General features: G+C 40.8%; 2 protein-coding genes across 3 annotated transcripts; one reads left to right on the forward strand and one right to left on the reverse strand.

Annotated features, from left to right (window-relative positions):
• Positions 1 to 1,648: 1,648 nt before the first annotated feature.
• On the reverse strand, positions 1,649 to 16,600 carry ACADSB (acyl-CoA dehydrogenase short/branched chain). The gene is made up of 11 exons (XM_072423156.1): positions 16,451 to 16,600; positions 13,460 to 13,622; positions 11,903 to 12,003; positions 10,629 to 10,835; positions 9,401 to 9,571; positions 8,213 to 8,338; positions 7,319 to 7,411; positions 6,841 to 6,930; positions 5,298 to 5,435; positions 3,873 to 3,972; positions 1,649 to 3,517 (listed from the first exon to the last, which is right to left on the reverse strand). Exons 1-11 carry the CDS (start codon positions 16,478 to 16,480, stop codon positions 3,447 to 3,449), a joined length of 1,290 nt encoding a protein of 429 aa, XP_072279257.1. The 5' UTR covers positions 16,481 to 16,600; the 3' UTR covers positions 1,649 to 3,446.
• A 162-nt stretch (positions 16,601 to 16,762) lies between these two features.
• Positions 16,763 to 25,350, forward strand: IKZF5 (IKAROS family zinc finger 5). 2 transcript variants are annotated; one of them, XM_072423110.1, is made up of 4 exons: positions 16,763 to 16,911; positions 21,393 to 21,559; positions 22,767 to 23,006; positions 23,674 to 25,350. In XM_072423110.1, the coding sequence occupies exons 2-4, from the start codon at positions 21,427 to 21,429 to the stop codon at positions 24,612 to 24,614; spliced, it is 1,314 nt and encodes a 437-aa protein (XP_072279211.1). In that variant the 5' UTR covers positions 16,763 to 16,911; positions 21,393 to 21,426; the 3' UTR covers positions 24,615 to 25,350. The 2 variants fall into 2 exon arrangements, with proteins under 2 accessions (XP_072279211.1, XP_072279212.1); XM_072423111.1 differs by having other exon boundaries at positions 22,824 to 23,006.
• Positions 25,351 to 25,780: the final 430 nt, after the last annotated feature.

Consider the following 25,780-nt stretch of genomic DNA (forward strand, 5'->3'; position numbering starts at 1 on the left):
ACTGGGCTCCACCTTATTCTTTTCACTCTTTCTTCTTGCGATCTTCAGCCATCCTGATTGACCAGGCTTGGTTGACGCAACTCAGTTCATTCAGTCCCAACAAGTGCAGGGGAAGCTGGGATTGCCAGGTATCCTGGCAAACAACACTGAGCTGCTCATATGCAGTTCAGCATTTTTGACATTCCTCTGGCGCGATTAGGCAGGTAAGAATGATTATTGCAGAAGGGAAATTGCCTGCTCCTTCTTGCAATAATGCCCTGCCCGATACATCATTTTTAAAGTGGAGCTTTAGATTTGCTTTAAATAAAAAAAGTATTTTCCCTTTTTTCAATTTGTAGCATCATAAGGCGACTGACCTCCTGCAGCCTCATAGATCATTCTATGATTACTATAATGTATGCTGAAATGGACATGTGTAGTCACCAACAGAAGCGCATGTGACAGGATGACAACACAGGAGCACAAGTGGGAGACACCCTCAACAGGTCTTCCAATGGTCCTCTGGAAGCAGAGTGGGAGAAGGACACAGAGGGCACAGATGACCAAGCGCTTTGAAATGTTTTTCTCTAATTGACAGGAAAAATAAAATAGAGATCTTTTTCAGGAATTTGCAAAATGTTGAATCTTTGGCCTTTAGCTATCACGTTGTTAGGTCTATCTATGAAGAACATAAACTTCACTTATTATTCCACTTTACTTGACTGACTTTTCGCTGATCACCAACTGTCATCAACAACTGTTTGACTCCATGTTCACACCATCAGTTGTCTTACAGCTTTTGAAGCATATGAGCATTAAATATGATATTGTGAAAAGGAATGAAACATACAAACAGAATCATAATTAAAGCATCTGCAGACTAAAACGAAGAGGTCACTGGTAGCATTGAATTACAAATGTATGTGTATAACATGTAGAGCTTTACTTTAAAGAAAATTCCCAAAAGAGCAACAATGAAAATCTGTGCACCTTCCCTTCTTGTTTTGCTAGTTTCCAACACATTAAAGGAGCTGTTATTTTTGCTTTTAGGTGCAGACACACACTGAAGGCCTTTTGTTGCCCTGCAAGGGCGATGTCTGGGGTGTTGGTGTGTAGCTGTACTTTTAAGAGATATTTTGAAAAATTAGACCAGTGTTTCTCTTTTTAACATAAGGTGAACCTGTGGAGCAATGAAGGTCTTCAGGGGATCCCTGCTACAATTAATTTATCCACAGCTCACATTATTGTTATGGTCAATGGGAAGAATGATATTCTTACAGAAAGCCAAAAAGATCATTGGTGCCAGGTAGACTGACCTCAGACCCACAAATTGCTCTTTGCTCAACCACCAGCAACCTCTGGAAGAACCCTGGATTAGAATAAAATGTTGAATACATCAAAAATCAAGAAAAGATTTCTATGATTGGTCAAATTATTTGTAATTATAACAGTAATACCTATAAAAAAATAACATTTAAAGAAATTCACCAACACCCTGCATTATGGACCACACTTCCACATATACAGCATTTGGAAATGTTTTTTAACCGAGTACCTAGAACATTTGAGTGATCAATTCTGGGTGTATTACAGGCAGTTTTATATGTAACAGTAGCACAGCTAAAACCCACCCGTATTTAATAATTTTAAAGACATAAATGGTCATAAAAACACTTCAACAATTTTTTATTTCTCCATATAACAAAGTGCTGTATTAGGAAAACAGAATTGCTACATTAATAAACGGATTTCTCATTGTGACCTGAATCAGCATGGATACAAGAAGTGCTTCAGTCCAGCACAGCCATCATCATGTAACATTTTTGCACATATTATATTACCAAAGCAAACCTTAACAACATAATAATCTTCATTCGGAAACACAAAGGTCTGAGCCATACAAAGCAGTTATCAGTTATAGGGGAACTCATATCAAAGACAGTGAATGGTTCCCCCCATTACACTTTCCAGCTTAGACCTCCACCATGGCATCATTAAAGTCTCCTTTCCCTGCTGTACTTTGTAATGTAATCAGCAGGGAGAGTGGGACCCCCTTGTGTTGCTTAAAGGTAAGGAAACCCAAAAAAATTAGACACAGTGATTTTTACCATCTGAAGAATAAGCGGAAAGTGGATTCAAGCTGCTGATTTGAAAAAACTGGATTTTCATGTTTGTGGAATTACCCCTTTAGTGTGCACCTGTCACTTATTAGCACCAAAAGCTTAAAGAATACTCAAGAATATCCAGATGATTACCCTCAATAAAGGAAGATCCCTCATCTGCCAGTTACTGGTTTCTAGGAAGTTGAATAGCTGAATACTTGGTAAGTCCAGTAAATTAATAGCACCATTACATATAGAAAGAGATACACTTGAAGTAGTCTCTAAAAGAACAGCCCATGGAAGAAGAAGCTTTATACTTGCGTGTAAAATGAGGGTGAGTTAAAAGTTTGATCTCTTGGACTCTGCTACAAAAACAACACTTTCAGGTGCAAAACATAATGTGTTGCCGGCCAAGCCAAGTGAAATCTTGGCGTGTCCTAGTTGCCGGGATGAATTTATTCTCGTGTGTCGACCAACATGAACGAAGATGCTGAACCCGGTAGGAGACACAAAGCATCGAAGGAGAACACAGACTTGTACCAATGAAGGGGGCACTTTGGGAAGTAACAGTCCAATTATACAGCACATACTTGCAAAAGCCCATCAACCACAATATGTGCTTTGGTTCTGCTTTTATTCCCTGCACAATGAATAGGTAGACATAAAGCTGCTTCTTTCACACTCAAGTGTTTTCATTGATAACAGGGTCAACCTACCCAATCTCATAGTGTAGTTCTTGACTATACCAAAAAATCTTAATCATCCAATAACTCTTATATCTCTCTGAGACTACAGTTGTGGGATCCTAGCTCTTACTTTCCAGGACAACATTTTATCCAAACAAGAGCTAGTGTTTCAAAAGGTTTTAATTGCAATATCTGCAATTATTTCTTATGCTAATCTCATAACAGACATGGAGCTTCCATTGTATTTCATTACCATATAGAGAATGCCTTCCAGCTGAATGATTACAGAAAATGCAATAGGGGAAGTAAAACTTCCACACATGGGGATCGGAGTGTGTGTACTCCATCATGGGATCTTGCCACTGCAGCCCCTGAGAGATATAATATAATGGTGATTGTTTCCACCAGTCTCCTCCCAAGATCAAACCATCTATTTTGGGTAGACTGACCCTCTAAGAGCCATTGGCTTGTGAAGGCTGTAGTGCATTATTTGCATTGTCTTTTTATGATAAATGTTCCTTTTTGGGAGAACACTGAAGAAATTGGGACCTGGGAATCAGTGGCAATGATATCTGGACAATCAAACAATAATACTCATTGATCCCGGTAAGAACATTCATGTGCGTCATTAATTTTGTAAAATCAGAGGGACCCTGAGGATGGATCGGATTCCTTTGCTTCAATATTCCTCATCAATGAACTTGGCAATTGTGCTCAGTTGGATGTTGGATGTTCCCTCATAGACTGTACCTTTAAAAACAATAATATATATATTCTCAGTACAAAGAACATAGAATGATAATAGGTTTGTTAATGAAACCATGACACATGCTGGTCTGTTATCATCAAACTTAGATTTTCTTTTGAAAAGTTCATATTTAGAGATATTTATGAACAAATGAAAACAGCTGACAGACAAGTGACACACCTGATGGAAGACAGAGACTGACAAGGAACTAGACTAAGAACTCCAATAAATGGACAAAATGGTGCGGGGAAACCGAATACAAAACCCAATACAATAAAATACATATCTAGGATCAGATATATATTACAAATATATGCTTCACATCATGGTAATACAGGACAGTGTGATGCATCTTACCGATCTTGACATCCCGGTAATATTTTTCTATTGGATAATCCTTGGTAAAGCCAACACCTCCCATCCATTCTAAGCACTTGCTAGTTGTCATTGCTGCCACCTAAGAAAATGAAAAGATCATTTGGTCATGTGACGGTTCATAAAAGGTGAACAAAGTCTTCTCTAGAACTGAAGGAGAGTTACTTCTGACAAGCATGAATATAATTTAGCATGTCAGAATATTACGGTGGCACCAAACCATTCCAGAACCTGGACTCACTACAGCCGTAATATTATTTAAAATGATAAATTGTGAAAGTTAAAAAAGTGTTGGAGTTCTATGAACATACTCATCTGAGTTGGTCCTAACCTAACATTAAAAATGTACCTGTAGCCACCAATGTAACCAAAAAAAGGCTGCACTACATCCTAACTCCAGGCTTACCTTTAAAACCTAAGTCCTTAGCGCCTGGCCCTCACCCTAAGGCTGCATACACACGTTAGATTTTTGTTGTTGGAAACGATCTTTCATGATTGTTTCCAATGACAAAAGACAAAAAATGAATGAGCACTGTACATACAGCGCTGTTCTGCTCTATGGAGAGGGGAGGGGGGAGAACGTGTGAGTGACATCCGGCTGCGCTCTCTCCCCTTCACTTCCATTGCAGCTGTTCGTCCTCTGTGGTTCATGGAGCCGCCAGGACGGATCCTTGAAGGACAGTGGACAACTGCTTCACACATGTCAGATTCTCGTCCGAGACAAGCCCCGAGGCTCATATTGGATGATAATTATCTGCTGTGTGTACATAGCCAAACTAAACCCCCGCAATAGCTTACTTGGCACCTGGTTTTGAATATATTCAGATTGTTTCCTGAAAGTTTTGGAAATTAGGCCATGAAGATTAGTAAAACATCTTTAACAAAAATTGAGGTTTAGTTAGGATATATTTACCCAAGAATCTACATGCAATAAAATAAGTGATGTACCTAGAGTTGAATAACAAACTAAAGCTAAAATGATCTAAACTGGTTAATACAAATATTTTTTTATTTAAATTATAAGTGAAACATTTTAAACATTATTTTGTCAATGCATTATTAAATTTATAATGAGAATAGGCTGCAAGGACCACTAGTATAGGGCCATACTATGTACTACTATTAGTGGGATTTTATAATTGTATATATGGCGCCACCTAGTGGCAATGGAGCAGAGAAAGGAAACAAAACAGAAGAGTTTGATTTCTAGAATCTGAGCTCCCTACAGTAGCCAACCAGTTTCAATATATTGTTTGACTTTAGGCATAAAGAAAAAAAATGTGAACTTTAAAATCACCATAGGCATTTCTGGATGCCTTTATTTCTGCTATTTAGTCCATTAAACTGGATTGGACATACTTTACACTAATCCACTGGTTACTGTACTACCACATAATGCAGCATTACCTCTGAGGAGAAGTACTTGGCCATGCAGGCCTCCTTTCTAAAAGGTCTGCCAGCTTCCCTCAGCCTGGCTGCATTGTAGGTAAGCAGTCGGGCAGCCTCCAGCTGAGTGGCCACGTGTGAGATCTGATGCTGCATACCCTGTGCAGAAGAAGAAAAAGAAAAGGTATTTTTCAATTATTCTTAAAACGGACGGTTCCAAACTGATCATACAGGCAAAAAACAGGTTTCGGGGGAATAATACAAAACAGGAGTATTTTAAGCGGATATCAACTCAATTACTGCAGTTGGGAGAGACAAGAAGAACCCAACTATATAGGTAATAGTGAATAGGTAATAAAATAAATGGCTGGTAATAGGATTTTATATATCATTGCTCAGATTTGCTGTTATATGAGACACTGCCTTGTTAAGGTAGTCAAACACTTGCCACTCTTTGTATAAGAAAGCTTCCAAGGGACCTTACCCACCCCAATATGAAGAATATCAGACTTTTATGTCTGATTATCCACATATTAAATGTGCTGGATAGGGAGTTAACTGTACATCATTTACATCTGCCTCCATGTGGGGAGATGTGATGATGTTGCACACACAATCTCAAATTTTGTTAGGGTGCCAAACAATTGTATTGTTTAGATTTGACCACATATGTCAAGGGTTAATAAAGGAATGGAAGGGACCAGGATATGAATGGAAATCAGTATGCCACATATATTTACACTAAGTTCATTAACCCTCCTAGTGGTAACCCTGAGTGTGACTCGGGGTCTCTTAAAAGCTAAAAAAAAAAAAAACACTTACTTTGCTCCGTCAGCATCCCCCGCCGTCCTGCTGGTGCCCGCAGGTCCTGGGGACACATCCTTTCATCTACAGCCTCGAACTACGGAGACGATTTCCGGTGACGTTGGTGCATGCGTGGGTGCGGGCAGGAGGAGGGGCAGGAAAATCAAATATTTTGTATTGGATTCAATAAAAAATAGCTGTATTGAGTTCAATACAAAGAAATCTTCATATAATATATATATATATTATATTATACATGCTTCTGTACAGTTATATTATATGTTTCACTATTTTTTACAACAGATTTTTGTGTGTTTTTCTTTAAAATTTAATAAATATTGGACATTTTTCGGTGAGTTTTGCCTAATTGCTATAAAACCCGTAAAAAAACAACAAAAGTATCTCAGAGCAATGTCAGCCCTATGAAGCAGAGGCATAAAGGTATGGCTTTAAAGACTTACAACATCTCTGCCTCCCAAACAACTCACATGAGGATGGCCAGATACTTTCCTTTTACTATTTGCTCTTAGGACTGCAAACTGAGAGCTGAAAGCTCATCCTAAATAGGGTATCCATGATCAGTTTTAAGGAACACAATATTAGTAAACATGACCTTAGCTTTATTCTAACATGATATGATTTGGGGGTTACAAACCAGCAATCACTTGTTAGCTAAATAATAATACGCCTGCCCCAAGAAAAAAATGGCTGCTCCAATTTGATACGGGTAACACAAACATGCAAACTGTAATGATTATACCTGAAAGTCAAATATCCTTTTCCCAAACTGCACCCTCTGCTTGGTGTATGGGATGGTCTGATCAAAACAGCCCTGAGCCAATCCCAGCATCTGCAGCACACAGAAGGAGTAAAATCAGATTATTTAATGACATGAAATTAGATAATGAATCAGAGATGAAAGGTCTAGACATTAGAAATAAATAATTATTTAAAAATACTCAGACTTTATAGGCAGTTGTACGTTCAGGCTAAATAAAAAATATAAAGTACATCTCTACAATACATTTCTCCAGGTTTTATCCTCATAATAAATCAACTTTCCAATAATAAACATGGCAGATGACAGCATACTATCAAATGTCTACAACCACTCCTCCAGTGTGACTATGGCTTTTAGTATACATGACTATTGTTTTGTATATAAGGAAATATAAGGGAAATAAAAGAAGTGGGTTTATAAGCAAAAGTGCAGCATATCTGGTGTGACATGACATCACCTGGGCAGCAATTCCAATTCGCCCTTCATTCAGCATTCCTATAGCGTATTTGTAGCCTTGTCCCAGCTGGCCGAGGATACTGGATTCTGGAACCTGTATGAAATACAGCACATGATCACTTTTACAGAGTGCAGTGGATGGAATGACTGCTCTTTATAAAATGCCCAATTCTAGTCCCCCCCCCCCTACTTCATCCACCCCCACACTCCCATGGATCACCCCTGCATCCACTCTTGTCCATATAGAAAACTTTTTTCTATGGGCCTTAGGTCCATTTGTGTGGTCACAGGTTCATCTTTGTCATCTTAGTGGTGTATGTGTCCCGCATTCTGTAGAGAGTAGTGTCACATAATAATATGGTACTGCTCTCTGAAACTCTAACGCTCTTCAGTAAGCCCAAGGTGGGTTGAAATGGGTTGAATGAAGCTGGCTGTTATTTAACCTGGAAAATTGGTGGTGGAAAAAATAACTGTGATGGACACCTATCGATGACAGGGCCTTAGAAAACTGTTCAGATTGATTAGAAGCAACAGAACCTATCTGCAAATCTTTTTCTGGTTCAGCTGACCAACCTTCTGTGTCACTTCCCCTTCTCTAACTACGTTGGCTGATAAATAAGCTTTCGCCTTACTGTCCAATGAAAATGCAGATGACACAGTCACACTTTATCAGGTGACAACTCTTCCCTGATTTTAAGAAGATATCCACTCCCTGTTATGTCTCTGAGGGGTAATTCCGAACACCAATAAATACCCACCAGTTGTTCTAAACCTTTCCCACTCCACTAATTGTAAAATAAAATAGGTTTTGACTGGGGTTACATTGAAATACACAGAACTGCCCTTCCATAGTCATGAAAAAAAGCATTAACCCTCCTCCTAGTCCCAGCTGTACCTTCACATTATCAAATGACAGAGTGCAGGTTGATGATGCTCGGAGTCCCAATTTATCCTCTTTTTTTCCAATGTGAAATCCTTCAGCGTCCTTAGGCACTATGAAACAAGTAATCCCTCTGTATCCCTGAAATACACAAGAAAAGTATGATTTGAATGGTTGTACAACTACTGTGTAATCCAAGAGTCTAGAAAGCATTGCTATGCTGCACAATCCTCCTGCTGTGTAAATCACAAAGAAATGATCAATTTTTACATATAACAATTCTATTATATTCTATAATATAGTGGCTATGTTACTTTTTTCACTTTTGGGGGGCTTCCACCGCATCCCTATATTTACTTGGTTTGTCTGCCAGTAACATACTTCCTGTCCTAAGATGACAACACTAATTGTACCTAGTGTTAGTGTACCTTAGAGAAGCAACACTGTCTAATGATTTAGGAACTCATTGGATATTGGATATTTTCGACATCCAACAGTTGGAGTATTTTTATTATTTAGGAGGAGGAGGCAGCAAAGCTTCACAACGGCCTCAACCTTGACATAAGTAAGAGTCAATTATAATGGAATGTATATAATTATCCAGCACACCTTAGGGTAACTGTATCCTTTTTACAAATACCATCAGAACCAGTAGAGAAGTTTCTAGTTTCTGTACCTCTCAGGTTAGTCTGTTTTGGTTATCTGTAAGGGTGACATTCTTCTCACTGTACTGTGAGCTGTGGATTTAGTAATTTTATCAGCGGTTCCTTGAAGATCTGAAAGTTATTTCAAGGGTTCCCCATGTTATAAAAGTTCAGAAAGGCTGACCAAGAGTGTACAATCACCGTATAAAGGAATAAATATAGGAAGGAATAAAATGAATACAAAACAGTCATAACACAATATTCAGCTTCTTAATATATGTACAATTATAAGGTGCTTTCCACTACAAAAATGTCAGGCTGCTCCATATATAAATTTAAAAGGTACAAAAATACCTGCATAGTTTTTATGATAACAATCATGCAGACTAAAACGTCGGACCTCCGGATCTGCATATTTCAACCACGAGATAAGCCTTACTGCTAAACCAAACATCAGTTTCAAAAGGAAAGTTCAGCATTAGCGGCGTGCAGAAATTTGACATTACACTATTGATTTAAAAAAAGCAGATAGAAAAGAGGAGACAAACAGAGGACTTACTGCAGAGACATCAGCATTGGCCATGACCAGGAAGACTCCGGCCTCCTCGGAATTACTGATCCACATTTTGGAGCCGTTGATCACATAGTAATCTTTGTGCTTCTGAGCTGTGGTCTTCAGGGAAAAAGCATCACTGCCAGAACCCGCTTCAGAAAGGCAGAAACTGCCCACCTGTGAATAAGGTACAATGCGGGTTTATTCTCAATTATCTGCATACTGGTAACAACACTGATCACAATACCAGCAGGACAAATGTAGAGCATTATCCTGCTATAATAATCTGCTTCCACAAACATAGGTCTCCGCTATTGCTAATGTTTAAGCAAAACTGTGTTATACAGGCAAAGGGAACAGGTTTGCTTTATACCTGAATTCCTGGTCACTGGACCTCCACACCCTTTCCTTATGTCACCTAAAAAAACACCGTTAACTTTAAATCCATTGACATGTTTGCTCTAGGTTTAGTGTCCTTCGGAGCAAGAGGGTCTGTCCTTAGATGCCCATGTTGCTGCCCGGATTACATTGACATTTCTATTGCCTGTCTAGTAGCTGGGTCCTCTCTGGATCTAAAGGTGGCTGGCCAACAAGGAACATGAACAGTGGGGTTAGGCAAATAACATCTAGCTTCAGAATTTTTTTTAAACCAGGTGGATGGGTAATAAGGTGGATAGGAGGGAGAGATGGATAAGGGTAAACTTGGCGAGGTTGAAATGGATAAGGGTAAACTTAGTCTAGACTTGGGCCTAAATTGCCCCAGTCCCAGCAGCATATATTCAGCTTTCTTATTGCTGCTGCACCCCTATTGGCGAGATACTTATTTCTTAGTGACAGAACTTAGCTATTCACCAAGCATCAGCATTATCACATGGGGAAACTTAAGCAATGTACAGCTTACTCAGGAAGGCTCCTTCTGCTCCTGGTAGACATCATGGGTTGCAGGGAAGACAAGAAAAGGTAAGTATCTATGGCTAGAGTAAACAGGGGATTTAAGTGAATCTGTTGCTTTATCTTTCATGGCATAAAAAGAAAAAAATACTTAAACAGAATTTAGCTATTAGTTATTATAAAATAAAAATGTAACAAGTTCAATTTTGAATTCTCCCAAGTCTTTGATGCTCTACAGACTATCATGCAGCATTGACTCTAACTTTGGAGTCATCACTGGTGAAAGTCTCTTCAGTGAGAAGAGATAAGGGTCTAAATCATGACACAACTAGGAGGTTCTTACCATGTCTTTGCACAGCCTGTTAAGGTAGGTGTCTTTCTGTTCCTCTGTCCCCAATCTCATAAACAAGGCATTGATAAGTGTGTTCTGGATGTCACATATAAGTGACACTGATGGGTCCACTTTAGCCAACTCCTCAATCACCAGAATGGATGAAAAAAATGTTGATCCGGTGCCTCCGTACTTCGGATCCACCTCTATCCCCATTAGCTAAAAGGAAGAAGATATGGAGTCAAAAGGATGAAACACAAAAATACTTGAGTAGTTATCATTTGTAATAAAATAAATAGCTGTGCTGAATTTTAGGAGGCCTGCCATGAGCTTAATCTATAACACACTGTCTTTGTAATATGGAAAGAGTGGAAGCCAGGATATGCAAACCTCCTAGTTTTTATCTAAATGTCTCTACTACAAGATTATTCTTTTTGCATTTTGGTGACAACACAGATCTTTGTATTTTTTCCCTCACTTTTTTGCCCCAGAGACACTGATCCCCAGAACAAAAAAAGACGGTAATTTCTTTGAGAGGGTTAAAAGGCACAGAGGGAAGTAAAAACTAATATTCACTATTACTTTTCTATGTTATCCAAAACTAAAAAAAACTTTTCGATCAAGATATACTTTATTCAATAGAAAATATCTAAATCAACTCAGAAAGTTTCAAATAAGATGTACATACTATAAAAATAAAATGTAATGTCAAATATTCCATGTGTATATGTCTGTTATCTCATTAAACTGGTTTAAAAAAAATCCATCCAGCTTAAATAACACCATGGTCATGTATGACTTGCCAGGTGCAGCCAGTACTTTTACTCAGTGGCATCTATAAATCCCAGTAGTAAGACTAACATATCAAAGGCTCCCCTTTATGCAGGGTTTTTATTTTGCAGGGTGCAAAGGTGACTGATCAGGAAAATGGGCAGCAGAGGGAGGACACAGGACTACTGTAAGAAGACACAGAGCAGATCATGCAGAGGTGGAAGGGATAGATTATATCAAATAATGAAACACTGGGAATGAACTAGAAAATAGGATGTATCTTTTTCTGCAATTTAAATAAACTGATGCTGTGTATGTGCACTGATGCAGTGCAGTATGGCACTGCAAGTGGTTGAAGTTATAACCCCCACATGAATAGCTGTCATTGCCCATACAGTATATGCAGCCCCTTTAATATTGTGCACTTTATTTTTATTCATTATCCATATCTAAATCCCTTTATTCTTTTCTTGAAAACAAAGTCACAGATACTAGGAACTAGCACTCATACTGACCCCAAGTTCAAACAGACCCTGTATGACGGAGTCATCCATTTTTGAATTGGCATCCATAGTTTTCACAAGTGGAGCAATCCGATCCTGGGCAAATTTTCTCACTGCAAAGAAAAGAGATTCATCCAGGCTGTAAACTGATAACTAAACTGTGTGTTGGAAAAGTATGATCAGATTATGGTGATTAGATACATGGAATGAACTGAATAAATCCTTTTCTTCTATTGCATGCAGTTCGCTGTATGGATGAGGCAACTGAAAAGTTGCCCAACTGCTAACTTAAGGGGCCTGATTCATAAAAGCTCTCCAAGGCTGGAGAGGATACACTTTGAACCTGGGTGATCCAGCAAACCTAGAATAATTCGGGTCTAGGATTAAAAATATTTGCTAAAAATAGCATATGACCTAATAAATACATTCCAGGTTTGCTGGATCACCCAGCTTGACTGATGAAAGTGTATCCTCTCCAGACTTGGGGAGCTTTAACACATCAGCCCAAGAGGTGTGCATAATAGACAGGTAACAGTTAACTGATGGAATGAACATGGTAGGCACACGGCAGCTAATGGAGTGTGTCATGTAGGCGATAAAGCAGTGCCCCGTGCAGACTGACCACAGCTGATAGTAATCCAGTGGCTTAGCATTGTCAGTCTGCATCAGGAAGTGCTACTGCTGACAACATTTGAAACTAAGGATTCCATTCACATTTGTTTCAGCAATGTGCACCAATTGCATGTGTTAATGTGTGTTTCCACAACAGGCAGCAACCCAACCTATTGTATGGGGTGCCTCTTGGTGCCATTTATTATGAATGGCACCTCAATACATTGCAAAGCAAAGGCATTGCATGGCATGATGGCATTGCATTTATGACAAACTGGCTGCTGTAACTCAAACCATGTTAACATTACAAGTGTTGGCATGAGTCTACTGAAGCATGGCAATGAAATGGATGTGTGAATTGGTCGATTCCCAAAATGGATTGTAAACAGTGAGCCATGCTGCTTAACTGAAAACAGATTCAGGGTTTACAAACACTTAAAGCAAAATTAAACCCACTATACTCGCCTGTACCCGTTCCATCACAGGGCGCTGTCATCTTCTTCTCTTCCTGGAGATGCTCTATAGCCATTTTGATTGGCCAGGCTGGAATGACTCTTAGGGGTACTTATCCTGTAGTGTTAGCTTTGTGAATTGGGTTATTTTTCAGTCACCAGTGTACATTCTCCCCACTGTTGTGTGATCTGAAATTTCATCTGTAGTGTTTGGACCCAGTCCCTGCACCAGTCAAGTCCTGTATGTTGTTACTCTGTTACACTTTATAATGTTCTGAAGTGCAAAGTCTACCACACCAAACCCTCCCTCAACCTAACATCATCCTGCTACAAAGAGATGGGGGGTATACAAGACCAGAACAGGCCTCATCAAAGACAGAACCAAGTCTACCCACCCACACGTCCCTATTATTAAAACATCACAGGTGCTCTTTAATATTTAGACGAATTAGACGAAGACAACTGAGCGGACATCCCGTGAGGGAACCGTTCATTATCCAAATACCCATGTCTCTCATCATGGCCTCCTCTTCTGTGAATGTTGCCAGGGGAGGAAATGTTGAGCCCTCTCCAGGGCTTGAAGAAGATGCCTCTGGTTTTGCTGAACTCCATCGGCAATGGAGATTTTGAGTTGTGGCCAAACAGCGAGGAAAACCTCTGCCCAGAATCTACAATGAAAAAGTTCAAAACAAAGTGTTACTAATATTTTAACATTTTACACCAAATTCACAACTCCAGATCTAAATTCTTGTTCCAGGTCTGAAAATGACTATGTATTAAAATGTTTGATTAGCAGGTGAAGTAACGAGCATTTTCAGAATAGGCCAGCAAATCTAGTCTTTTATATTATTATTATTATTATGAATACAGTTTTTATATAGCGCCAATATATTATGCAGTGCTGTACATTGAATATGAGATGCAAATGTCAGACAGATACAGACAGTGACACAGAAGGAGGAGAGGACCCTGCACAGAAGGGCTTCATACACACTACAAAAGAGGTTGCCAACCTTTGGGACCACACAGACCACTAAATTCATAATTTTAAATCCTTTGGACCATTAATAATACTTTTGTGATATAATGATCTTCTTAATGGTGCCTGATGAGGACTGTTGAGGCTCTGATTCACTGATAAGCTCACGGTTAAGTGAAGTATTACTATTGTTACTATTATCATTAGTTGCATTATCTTTGGTACTACTAAAAAAATGCAAAGTATTTCTTTGCTTTTTCTTACTCATTATGGGTTTATTTAATTCCAGTCTAAGACCAAACAAGAAATGATAGTTATCAATGTCAAACTATTTGATGCCAATAAATATAGCAGTTAAATAAACAGTTAAAGTCATACTTACCTCAAACAGCATCTGGGAAATAAATAAAATAAAAAACGGATGAGAATCGGTAATTGCGGAGCGGGGTGACTGTTGTAATGTTGGAAACAACACTGAAGCGTACAGCTCGGCAATGGTCGCCTCATCCAATTTAAGACTACACTGACATCATACTGCGCCTCCCTTGTTTTTCCATCTCTAGTACAGTTCCTGAATATAGCGCAATGTAAAAGTGAAAATGGTCACAGAATATAAGAATTTATTAGAATATTCTTTATGTTTGATTATAATTAAAACATAAAAATTGCAAATAATATCCAAATATTTCTGTGGACCACTGGTTGGTGACTGCTGCACTACACGTTCCTTTTAACCCCTTTGTTTTCCTTTTGGAAGTTCTGTACTGTGTGGCCATTCTCTCTGCTCTACATTAGAAAGCTAAGACACATGAACTGGGAGTAAAGATGTAGAATTGTACTAACACTTTTTCAAGTGGGGCCTGGGGTGTCTGACCACTGCAGCCTAATAGACTTCTATTGGGCTCTCTCCTCTGGGATAAGCAGACAGACAAGTCTATCATAGTGCTGGAATGCAAAACAATATAGGAACTGATCTGGGGTAAGTATAGATCTGTAGATGAGGGGGGGGGGGTTACTTCAGATCGGGGATGAGGTCAAACACAATCCACACTGCAACACTCTTAAGTGCACTGTCCTCTTTAAAAAAATGCAAGTCATATTTTAAAACTGCTCATTGAAATAAATAGGTTACCCAAACATACATGGGCTGATGCAGAACATATTTTATTGGGGCCTTAAGGTTTATTGTTTGCATGCTGGTTGTTCCGCCTCTCTTTTTGTAAAAGGGGCCCTACGTGTCCCTAAAACACTGCGATAATCAGTAGGTGTGAATGTTCTTCCTGATGACATCCATTTATATACAAGTTGCAGGGATCTGACAGGTGGTGATGAATACCTGGGCTGCAGTATTGCTGCTCCCCTAGCTCCTATGTGGTGATATGAGACACACCTGGAAGTAGCAGATGCCCACAGCAACCGCAGGTCTGCAACCCAGATGATGTAGACAGAAACATGAGCAACACACAGAAACATGCCATATGTGCATTGCAAGTGATTGACATTGCCGGGGCAGCATGGTTGATCAGTGGTTAGCACTCTCACCTTTGCAGTGCTGGGTCCCAGGTTTGAATCTCGGCCAGGACAGTATCTGCATGGAGTTTGCTGGTTGTGTTTGTGTGGGTTTCCTCCAGGTAAGAAGCCAATTAACCTAACTATGGTAACTATTTTTGGAATGTGGGAGACATTCCAAAAACATAGTTAGGTTAATTGGCTTCTTCCCAAAATTGTCCTTAGACTGTATTAATAACATGTGCATTAATGAAATGCCCCCTTTGGGGGCAGCTAGTCACATGACTTTGTCCAGCGCTGCGTAATATGTTGGCGCTATATAAATACTGTGTAATAATAATAATGTATGGGTGAATAAATATGATGGAGATTTAACTTTGCATACACATTAAATGAGACTATACAGAGGTCTCATCTTAGCAGCACATGGCTCAGAGGTTAGCCCTCCGGCCTTTGCAGCGCTGGGTCCTATGTTCGAATCTCGGCCAGGACTGCCTGCATGGAGTTTGCAGGTTCTCCCCGTGTTTTGGACTCCAGTTTTCTTCCCAAAAACACGCAGTTAGGTTAATTGGCTTCTTCCCAAAATTGTCCTTAGACTGTATTAAAGACATAACTGAGATAGGGGCATTAGATTGTGAGCTCCTTTGGGGACAGCTAGTCACATGACTTTGTACAGCGCTGTGTAATATGTTGGCGCTATATAAATACTGTGTAATAATAATAATATTTCCAGGACATTTTGCATAAAGTCACCCAGCATGCACCAGGGTCTTCCCCGGATCAGGATACCAAATATTTAAAAAATTGTAAAAAAGTTTTACCTAGATATAATAGTAATGTTACAATTTTATATAATATACACACAGGTACACATGAGTCTCCCACTGCAGGTAATAGGAGGGGGTTGTGGGCACCAAGGACACAAGCTTGCAATGTGAGGGTGAGCCCAGATTTGTGTGCCCCTAACAGGTCACACAGTGCCAGCAGTCATGTCATTGTCCTTCTCACCTGGGCACTGCGACACAGCACTGCAGCCATAGCTTGTCACCTGCCCGTCTGCTCTCGCGAGAGCTGCGCTTCAGCTACACAAAATCTCGCAAGATGTTGCGTCTCACTCTGCGTTCCAAGCCTCTCCTTGTCGGAAGATCAGTATTTGGAAATAACATAAATACCATGCGTTTAATGGAATATATAAAACACTTATTAGCAATTAAAAGCAGAATTGTTTTATTTGTCGAAATCTCGCGTCATTTAGAAATTCCCAGCATGCCCTGCGCCGTCCTGGCGTCATGGAGACGCACTCTGCCGTCACGGGGGCGGGGTCGGTTGCGCGCCTGCGTACCGTGAACGGCTACGGGGCCCCGAGAGCTACGGAGATTCTGGAGACGGGGCAGAGAAAGCGGCGGCTGCTTCCCTCGGAGGGCTGGGGGCGGAATGCTGAGCCGTCCTGGAAGAAGCTCCCGCTGACGGTAAGGCGCAAAAAGAGCGAGGGGCGGGGCCTGAGGGGGCGTGACGTCATGTCAGGGTTCACAACAATGATCCAGTGTTGTTGTGTGAGGGCAGAACAGGGGGCAGCTGTGGGGTATATCAGGGGCACTCAGGGGGTCATTCTGGGGCACAGAACTAATGGGTATTCCTCGGGGGGCTTCCAGGAAGAGTTCTGAGAGGGGGAGGGGAGTTCTTCCTGGAGTCACTGTGGGGGTTCTTTAAGGGACACTTTTTGGGGAGGGGTCTCCTCAGGGTCACTCTGGGGCTCATCAAGGGTCAGTTTAGGAAATCTTCCTAAGGCCTCTTCCCGTGACTATTCAGGTGGTAAGGGTTCACTCTGGGATATCTTGAAGGGTCAGATTAGGGTGATCAGTTTGGGGTGGGGGGTCACTCTGGGGTTCTTTCCTGGGGTCACTTTGGGGTCCTTCAAGGGTCAGTTTAGGGATATAGTCCTAAAGTTTTTTCCTGTGACTATTTAGGAGGGGGAGGGGGTCCTTCTGGGATATTTACTTTAAGGGTCCTTTAAGGGTCAGTTTTGGGTTATCTTCCACAGGTCACTCAGGGGTTCCTTCCTATGAAAATTGTAATGGTGGGGGGGGGGGGTCACTCTGGGGGTCCTTCCGGTGATATCTTCCTGGGGTCACATTGGGGATCCTTCTAGGGAAAGTTCCAAGGGGGGGATGGTCTTCCTAGAGTCACGATGGGGGCCCTTCCGCGGTAAATTCTGTGAGGTCCCTGAAGGCTCCTTTTATAGAATTGTTCTGGGGGATCATCCTTGGGTTTCCTTCCAGGGACAATTCCAGGGGGGTCACTCGGGGGATCCTTTAAATTACTAAGAGAACCTGTCATATTTTGGCTATGATTGCTTTGTCAGTTTCCTCACCACTTGCTTATAATACACAGATCCCAGAGTGCGCATAACAGCATCACATTCTATTCCTGTAATGAAGTAGAATGTAAACCTTTACACTGCTCTGTGCTGGTATGGTTACTTAAGCTGGACGACACCATCACATGACCAGGAAACTGATTATTCCGCACTCACATGACACTATAGAGTCTCTTTTCCTTACATCTGCACTCTTAGAGCCATCTATGTGGTCTGTGAATGTTTTACCTCAATATTCACACCACTTGTACCTAAGGTTCACCTGTTTTTTAATGGAAATGAAAACTGTGAAGTCTGGTGGTGTCATTCTCCTGGTCTCCTGCAGGTGTCGCCGGTTCCTCCTCTGACCTCCATGACATTATTGTATTATGGGTCAGGAGGGTTTTGGATTCCCATACAAGTCCAAAGGAATACAAAGTAAAAGCAGGTCACCTGTCGGTGAAATCTGAACAATCTCAGAAGTCATGTTCTCAACATAAGTCCAAACCCCATTGATGCAGGCTCTTGTAGTGAGTGGAGGTCAGCAGGAGGAATTTGCTGGTGACCCAGGACAGCGACACTCCTGGAATTGATGTTTTCCCTGTTATTTTGCAGATAGGTCTGGTTAGGAAAATATCACCTAGTGACAAATTTTTCAAACCCCAACACTTAAACACCCCAAAAACTTAAACATGCCATTGAACTATTGAAAGTCGCTGTTTTTAAATATGCAGCTTTCATTAAAATACTTGGTGATCCTTCCATGATTGTCCCGGTTCAGACACTTCCTGTTCTAGGGTGACAACACATTGCCCTGTCCCCCGTTTGTTCTCTGGTCTACTCAGGCCTTGTCCCCATCACCATTAGTGAACTCACCCTGTGAAATGCTATTCAGCCATCTCTGGAGTGGATGCGTAAAGGCTGCAGGAGATCAGTAACTCAGTGATGTAGCTAAGGATGGAACAAGTGTTTTATAAAAATGAAGAATGAGTTGTTTGATGATACACAGAGCCTTATGTATATATACAGAGTTTTAGCAAACTGTCTCATGTAGCTTGTGCCAGGATTTTAGCATCAATCACCTTCACAGTACATGTCTGTCTGTTATGTGGTTATCACAGGTCTGTATTTCCCCCCATCGTATTCTCGATACTCTGATATGTAGATGTCTCTGGAGAAGAAGTGCAGGTGTCACTGCCATGGGCTCCTTGTATTGTCAGTGGTTCAGAATAGTTATCATGGTGTCCCATGTTACTTATATACATATATATGTGTAGCATCAATTCATAAGGATCATAGAAGGGTCTGTGCGTGACTACTCTTCTTTCTTGAGGTTTTTTTGTTTGCTTTGTGAATAACTTTGCCATGTTATTATTATTAGACAGAATTTATATAGCACTGACATATTATGCAGCGTTGTACAAAGTCCATACTCATGTCACGAACTGTCACTCAAAGGAGCTTTCAATCTAATCTCCCAACGATAGTCATATGTCTTTAACACCGTCAATTTTTTTTTTTGGGGGGGTTGGGGGCAATTAACCTAACTTCTTTTTTGTGGAAGGTTGGAGGAAACCCATGCAAATACAGGGAGAATCTGCACACTCCATGCAGATAGTGTCCTGGCCAAGATTTGAACCTGGGTCCTAGTGCTTTAAAGACCAAAATGCTGCCCATGTTTAACTTGTGTTAAATTCTGGATAGGATCTACCCAGCTGTAATTATTCTTTATTGCACACACACAATATTGGGGAACGTTTACATTAAAGCTAAGACCGTCTTCATGGGATCTGTAGATGAGCTGTGAAAGGGCTCTACACCACTCCAACACATTTTGTAAACGAAAACACAAAGGGTCACAAAGAGTTAAATGCATATGGCAAGAATAGACCCCGTAACAGGAATGCAGGATGTCTAAAATGTTTCTTTAGAATGTTTGCCCTGAACATAAAATTCTAGCACTATGTTGCTGTCGGCCCTACGTCAGTACAGCGCTGTACTTGTATCAATGCCCCTTCTGTGTGCAGCAATGCCTGGCAGTGCCCTGGTGTAGATTGGATGGTGGGCCGGAGACTCTGCGTACAGGCCACCCAGCTCTGTACACACACAGGCCTGTTATACAAACACGGAATAAGACGGTCACTGTGTCTCTGACGGTGGGTGGGCTTCCATCAATAACGCTCTACACACAGAGCTCAGCATGCCGAGAGGTAATCAGGACATCGGAAGGATGCCAAAAAATCAGCAATATTCAATATCAATCTATACATAATATACATAAACAGTGTACTATGACATGTAAAATGTATGTACTGTTATATATGAAAAGGCATCTGAAATATGTCCAGGCCTGGTTATGTTTGTTATGTTATGTTTGAAGATTTAAAGCTGGACGTACCTTGTGCAATTTGTATTCAAATTCCTATGTAGCAAAGACCTACCTACTTGTGTCTAGTCAGGTATGTTCTCATAGTAATAGATTGTTTAATTTTCCAGATCAATGAACAATCTGATTGTAAGGTGTACAGCCACACATGCGGCAATCTGATTGTACACCCTTCCGAAATAAAAGCTTTGCAGTTCCAAAGGCCTGTTTGAAAAGATGTAAATTGTATGAATCTCACTGTCTAGTTGTTACAATTTTACTTACCAAAGGTGGCCAGTCTAATAGAAGAATGCTTTTATATTTCTGTAGAGTGTATTAACTCTCTTCAGTAATAAACCACTTCTAATCGGCTTTACCAGAATAAACACTCCAATCAGACTATTTACTCTGCAAATAGAAAATTCTGAAATTCCTTCTTTTGGAAAACAATGGTTATGAAGGCCAGTCGCATGAGCAAAAGTCTAGGCATTTAATCACATAACCACTGCTGAAAAGAGAAGGATCGGTGTTTTTTTCTGGCCAATCCTCTGCTGCAACAGAGGTCACATGACTAAATGCCTAGGTGTTGGCCACCTGTTTCTTTGCAACATTTACTGCACAAAAGGTACCATAATCTTCAGTTTATTATAATTTCCAAATCAGTCTCTTAGGAAATAGGCCTGGACCTTGAAAGGTGACTGGGAAACACCAGTACCACTGGGGAGATTTCCCTTTACTTCCCTTTCCAGAGACTCAAGGGGTGTTTCCCTGTTAGATATTTTTCACCAGAACAGATGCTTCATTGGAAGATTTCCCCTCACATCTTGACTCTAAAAGCAGTCATCGCCCCAGAATTGTACTTAAGCTGGGTAGTAAAAAGCTGTAGGTGGGTGACAGCCCCTGTATTGTGACCCAACTCTTTACTAGCCACCCAAAAACAGCCGGGTGGTTACTGAAAAGTTCCGGGTGGTGTGCCCAGCTAAAAGGGGCCGGGGAGAAGTCTGTAAAAGGTTTCTGTTTAAGACATTGATCATCAGTACAAAGAGAAGAATGAATCACCCCAAGGGAGATTCAATCAGCAAATAAGACTTAAAAAAGATGACACATTATCAGATCCACTTTTATATCACATACAGGGATATATTATGTCTGTTTATCTTTGCTGTGTTGTGACAATACTGCAGAGTTTGATTTCCCGTGTACATTAATATTTTTCATCTCCTGTCCAGGCAGGGGCTCTGCAGGGATACACAGTGATTGAATATGGGTGAGAAAAAGCCAGAGGCGCTGGACTTTGTTAAGGATTTCCAGGAATATCTCACACAGCAGACCCATCACGTCAACATGATATCAGGCTCTGTGAGTGGAGAGAAGGAAGCTGACACCCTGCAAGGAGGTACGTGACACAAATTACCCCTGACATAGATATTGCCATACACCAAATCATTGATATAGGGAATAAACATAAGGCCAGGGTATTTTACCGAAAGAGTGGATGAATCATACGATGCCTTGCTGCAAGGAGTAATATTAGGTGAAACACATAATGACTGCTTTTTAGGAGGTCTCCAGCCCATATGTACTTAACTGTGCTCCCTTGCAGTTCTTTCCTGCTCTGTAGTCAATTACCCCAGTGTGCCGTGGATATCACCCCATTGATCATGCAACAGCCAATTGTTAGACACAGTCACAGGGGGTCCAGATAACAGGTTCCTTCATATTCAGAAGTGCCCGCTGCAGAAGAGCTGCAAAGAAATACAGGAAAGAAAAATATATGGGGGTCCCTGATGTCCTTTTCAAAGGCACTGTCACTTTGCCCTGCATGGTGATGGTCACAGTTTCTCCTTTGTGGGCTCAAGAGACAGTTCTTTTTCTGAGAAAAGGCTTCCAATAAATCTAGACAGGTTACAGATTAGAGGTACATAGAATACCAGTTTTTGTCTAAAGTCCCCCAACTAGACATTCAAGAACATGTAGAGAAACATGATCTTTATTGGGGAGTTACATGCCTACAATGAGTTGTTGTATTCTGTTACATTCACATCTCTGTTTTATATATGGTAAATAGAAATATGCCATAATATTTATATAATGCCTACGATTCCATTACTCAACAATGGTCCTTGGACCCTCATAAAATGTCTCCTGAATGATCTGTGTGCTGATGCCAGGGTTGCCAGGCTGGTTGGTTAATGGGAAATTATTACAGGGTTCTGATCTGAGAGAAATACATAGGCCACCAATGTTGGCATCTCATCTGCAATGCCAGTCTATAGGCTTCAGTGCTTTAAAGCACTGTCCAGCAACAACTACAGACAAGACAATTCCCAGTCTGCCTGCAGAATTGGGGGTAAATGTATGAGAAATGATGGGAAACTTTGGATCAGCATGACAGCCGGGGAACTAGCACCTCTAAACAAGGTCAGCAATAGCAGACTATGTATATCTCTCACACCATTTCTATTTAAATACTCTGTTACTAGATTTTATTTGGGGATTTCAATTTATTTTATATATATGTAACATCTGGCAACCCTGGCTGAAGCTTTCCCATGACGGTTGGCAGAGAAGTTCTGTTCATTGACTGACTTTCTGTAAATTAGGGCCACAAAACCTCGATGTGTTCACCGCTAACTCTCCGTGCCTTGCTCTACCGGCAGCTGGGACAGACAGTGATCAGAACGGCCTGGACCACCCGTCAGTGGAGGTGTCGCTGGATGAGAGCGCAGGAATGCTGGTTGATGGCTTTGAGCGGACATATGACGGAAAACTAAAATGCCGTTACTGTAACTATGCCAGCAAAGGCACGGCTCGTCTCATAGAACATATTCGCATACACACAGGTAGGACCCTGTCTGTGTATGCATGGGGGAGTGGGTTGTGTGTTGCTGAGGTATGTTTGTATAGAGTTTAGTAGATACCCAAGAATTGTAAACTTACTCATGTTCCATGATAACTGTGTGCTGGAAGTTTAGCTTTCTAAGTAATGAGAAGGTTACTAGTTGCCCTGGTATTATCAAAGAAAGTAATGTAGGGGGTGTCCCTTCTGCACAGTGATTGCAGCTCACTTAGGCAGGCCTGCTTGGCATTTGCTGTCTGATATACAGATGGCTACTACTCTTCACGAAACAGAACCAATTAACATTGCAATGGTAATTATTATACAAATCATAACAATTAATTTGTTAAATCACAAAGTACTATCTCAGAAAATAGATTTCTTTATTATTAAAAAAAATATAGAAATAAAAATTGTGCATTCAACAAAGCTGAGCACGTTCCCCACCTAAGATACCCCCACTCTGTCTAAATCTAGGAATGTTGTGGCTTGAGTTCTGCTTTAATATCATTGCACTTTGTACAAGTCTTTAGTATGTTATCATTTCAGTATTTAACTAGTAAATTAGTTCCAGGCTATTTTAGAAGTCTTTGTTGATGACTGGAATTAAATTGTTGCATGATATATTATTTATTTTATGTATAATTTAATTCTGCCCTATCTGTTCACAGGTGAAAAGCCACATCGCTGCCATCTGTGTCCCTTTGCATCCGCCTATGAGCGCCATTTGGAAGCTCACATGCGCTCTCACACCGGGGAGAAACCTTACAAGTGCGAGCTGTGTTCTTTCCGCTGCAGCGACCGCAGCAACCTGTCCCATCACCGGCGCCGCAAACACAAGATGCTCCCGATTAAAGGCACGCGCCCATCTCTCGGCAATAAGAAAATGTGGGGGGTTCTTCAAAAGAAGGTCAGCAGCCTGGGGTACAGCCGCAGAATGCTAATCAACTTAAGTCCACCATCTATGGTAGTGCACAAGCCTGACTATTTGAGTGACTTCTCTCACGAGATCCCCAGCATTCAGAGTGAAGCCTACGAGTCTCTAGCTAAGACCTCTCACACAGGACTGTCTAGAGATCCACAGGAACTCATGGTGGACAATCCTTTAAATCAGCTGTCTACGTTGGCTGGACAGCTTTCTAGCCTACCCCCAGACACTCAGAACCCCGCCTCTCCTGATCCAGGTCCTTGCCCAGACGAAAAACCATTTATGATTCAACAGCCTCCAGCACCAGCCTGTGCTTCTGCTGTCTCCACCAGTGTTCCCCAGAGCTCTTCACCAGCCAGCCCCGAGGTCCGTGCCACTCACAATCACAGGAACTGTAGTCCAATGGCTGGGCCAAGCAGCGAACGTAGCGGAAGAACCAGCACCCCTAGCATTAGCAACAGCCAACCTAGTACACCTGCTCCTGCACTCCCAGTCCAGGATCCTCAACTTCTCCATCACTGCCAGCACTGTGACATGTACTTTGCAGACAATATACTATACACAATCCACATGGGTTGCCACGGCTTTGAAAATCCTTTCCAATGCAACATTTGTGGCTGCAAGTGCAAAAACAAGTATGACTTTGCTTGTCATTTTGCTCGAGGCCAGCACAGCCAAAACTGACTCCTAGTGGCCTTTTTTTTAAAACCCCAGATTATTATTTCAATCTGCTCCTTGGGGGACGATCTGTTTTTACTGTGCCTGTTATTTGAGGAAAATACGAATAGGATGTAAATATATATGTGTGTTTGTCTTTTGTGATGCTTTGACTTCTGTCAGGAAAGCTAAGGTTTTATTGTAAACAGTATTTGAGAAGAAATAGAATTAAATGGCTCAAAAGGTGCAAGTCAAGATTGCTAAAAGCAGAATGCACCTATAAAATTGACTTTAAGCCTAGATGGGCATGGTATTTGTGCACTGGATACAGCACCTAATGTTTAGATGCCTTCCAGTTATCCCAAGCCTCTTACTATAATATGCATCTGGAGCCACAAAATTATTTATTGTGAGCATCATTGCTGTATTCTATGGAGGAATATTGATTGTTGTTGCTGGGAGTGTTTATGAATGTTGTATAACGGAGTACCACACACTCTTTGTAATGGTTCGTCATAGGGATAACACATTTTATTTAATAGCAGATTCCCCTTCTGAGATAAGGGGTCTTGAAGGAAATAACGTATGTTTAAATATGGTAAACTGCAGCTTAATTAATGTTATTTTTTTCCCATTAATTTATGCTCACATGTTGCTAAGTATGTTTGTATAGGTATATTCACAGTGTGTTATGTGTTTTTCCAAAGACTGAAACTTCTCCGTGACCCATCCTGTTTAATAAATGTATTGTCTTTTGTCATCATTTGGTCCAAAGCACTTCTGTCTATCATGGCCTGTTCCTTATATCTGTTTTTTGTGTTTATAAAGTTGAAGCTGTACAACGTATACTAAAGCTATTTTTGGTGCCTTGAGGTCCTGGTGATAAACAGACAGCACTGGTGCCTGTAAAGGTAAGGATTCATTTGTATTGAGGTTATGGTCTATGTCACTCCTGCAATATTGGTATTAATGGGGTTTTCCAATGACAGGAATGAAAACACATTGGGGGATATAAATCTGCTTGATATGGGCCCCTACCTAAAAAGAAAAAAATTGCTTTTGTTCTTCTAGTCATTGCAGGAGGGACCCACACAAGCAGGTGAGTGTTTTTCATCTCCGTTGTGTCCTCTAAAGGCATATTTTCACCAGCAACTGGATCACCAATGTGACATGGCTCTATGTATTAGTATTAC

This window comes from Pyxicephalus adspersus, chromosome 10 (genome assembly GCF_032062135.1).
Source record: "Pyxicephalus adspersus chromosome 10, UCB_Pads_2.0, whole genome shotgun sequence".
NCBI classification, from domain to species: Eukaryota; Metazoa; Chordata; class Amphibia; order Anura; family Pyxicephalidae; genus Pyxicephalus; species Pyxicephalus adspersus.

Coding starts and splice junctions, on each gene's coding strand:
- ACADSB (XM_072423156.1), bottom strand. CDS start 16,480: ATGGCTGCAGTGCTGTGTCGCAGTGCCCAG. Junction 9,572..10,628: donor ACAGGCTGTGCAAAGACATG/GTAAGAACCTCC, acceptor CCTTATTCACAG/GTGGGCAGTTTCTGCCTTTC. Junction 5,436..6,840: donor AAAGGATATTTGACTTTCAG/GTATAATCATTA, acceptor TCTTCTGCACAG/GGTATGCAGCATCAGATCTC.
- IKZF5 (XM_072423110.1), top strand. CDS start 21,427: ATGGGTGAGAAAAAGCCAGAGGCGCTGGACTTTGTTAAGGATTTCCAG. Junction 21,560..22,766: donor AGCTGACACCCTGCAAGGAG/GTACGTGACACA, acceptor TCTGTAAATTAG/GGCCACAAAACCTCGATGTG. Junction 23,007..23,673: donor ACATATTCGCATACACACAG/GTAGGACCCTGT, acceptor ATCTGTTCACAG/GTGAAAAGCCACATCGCTGC.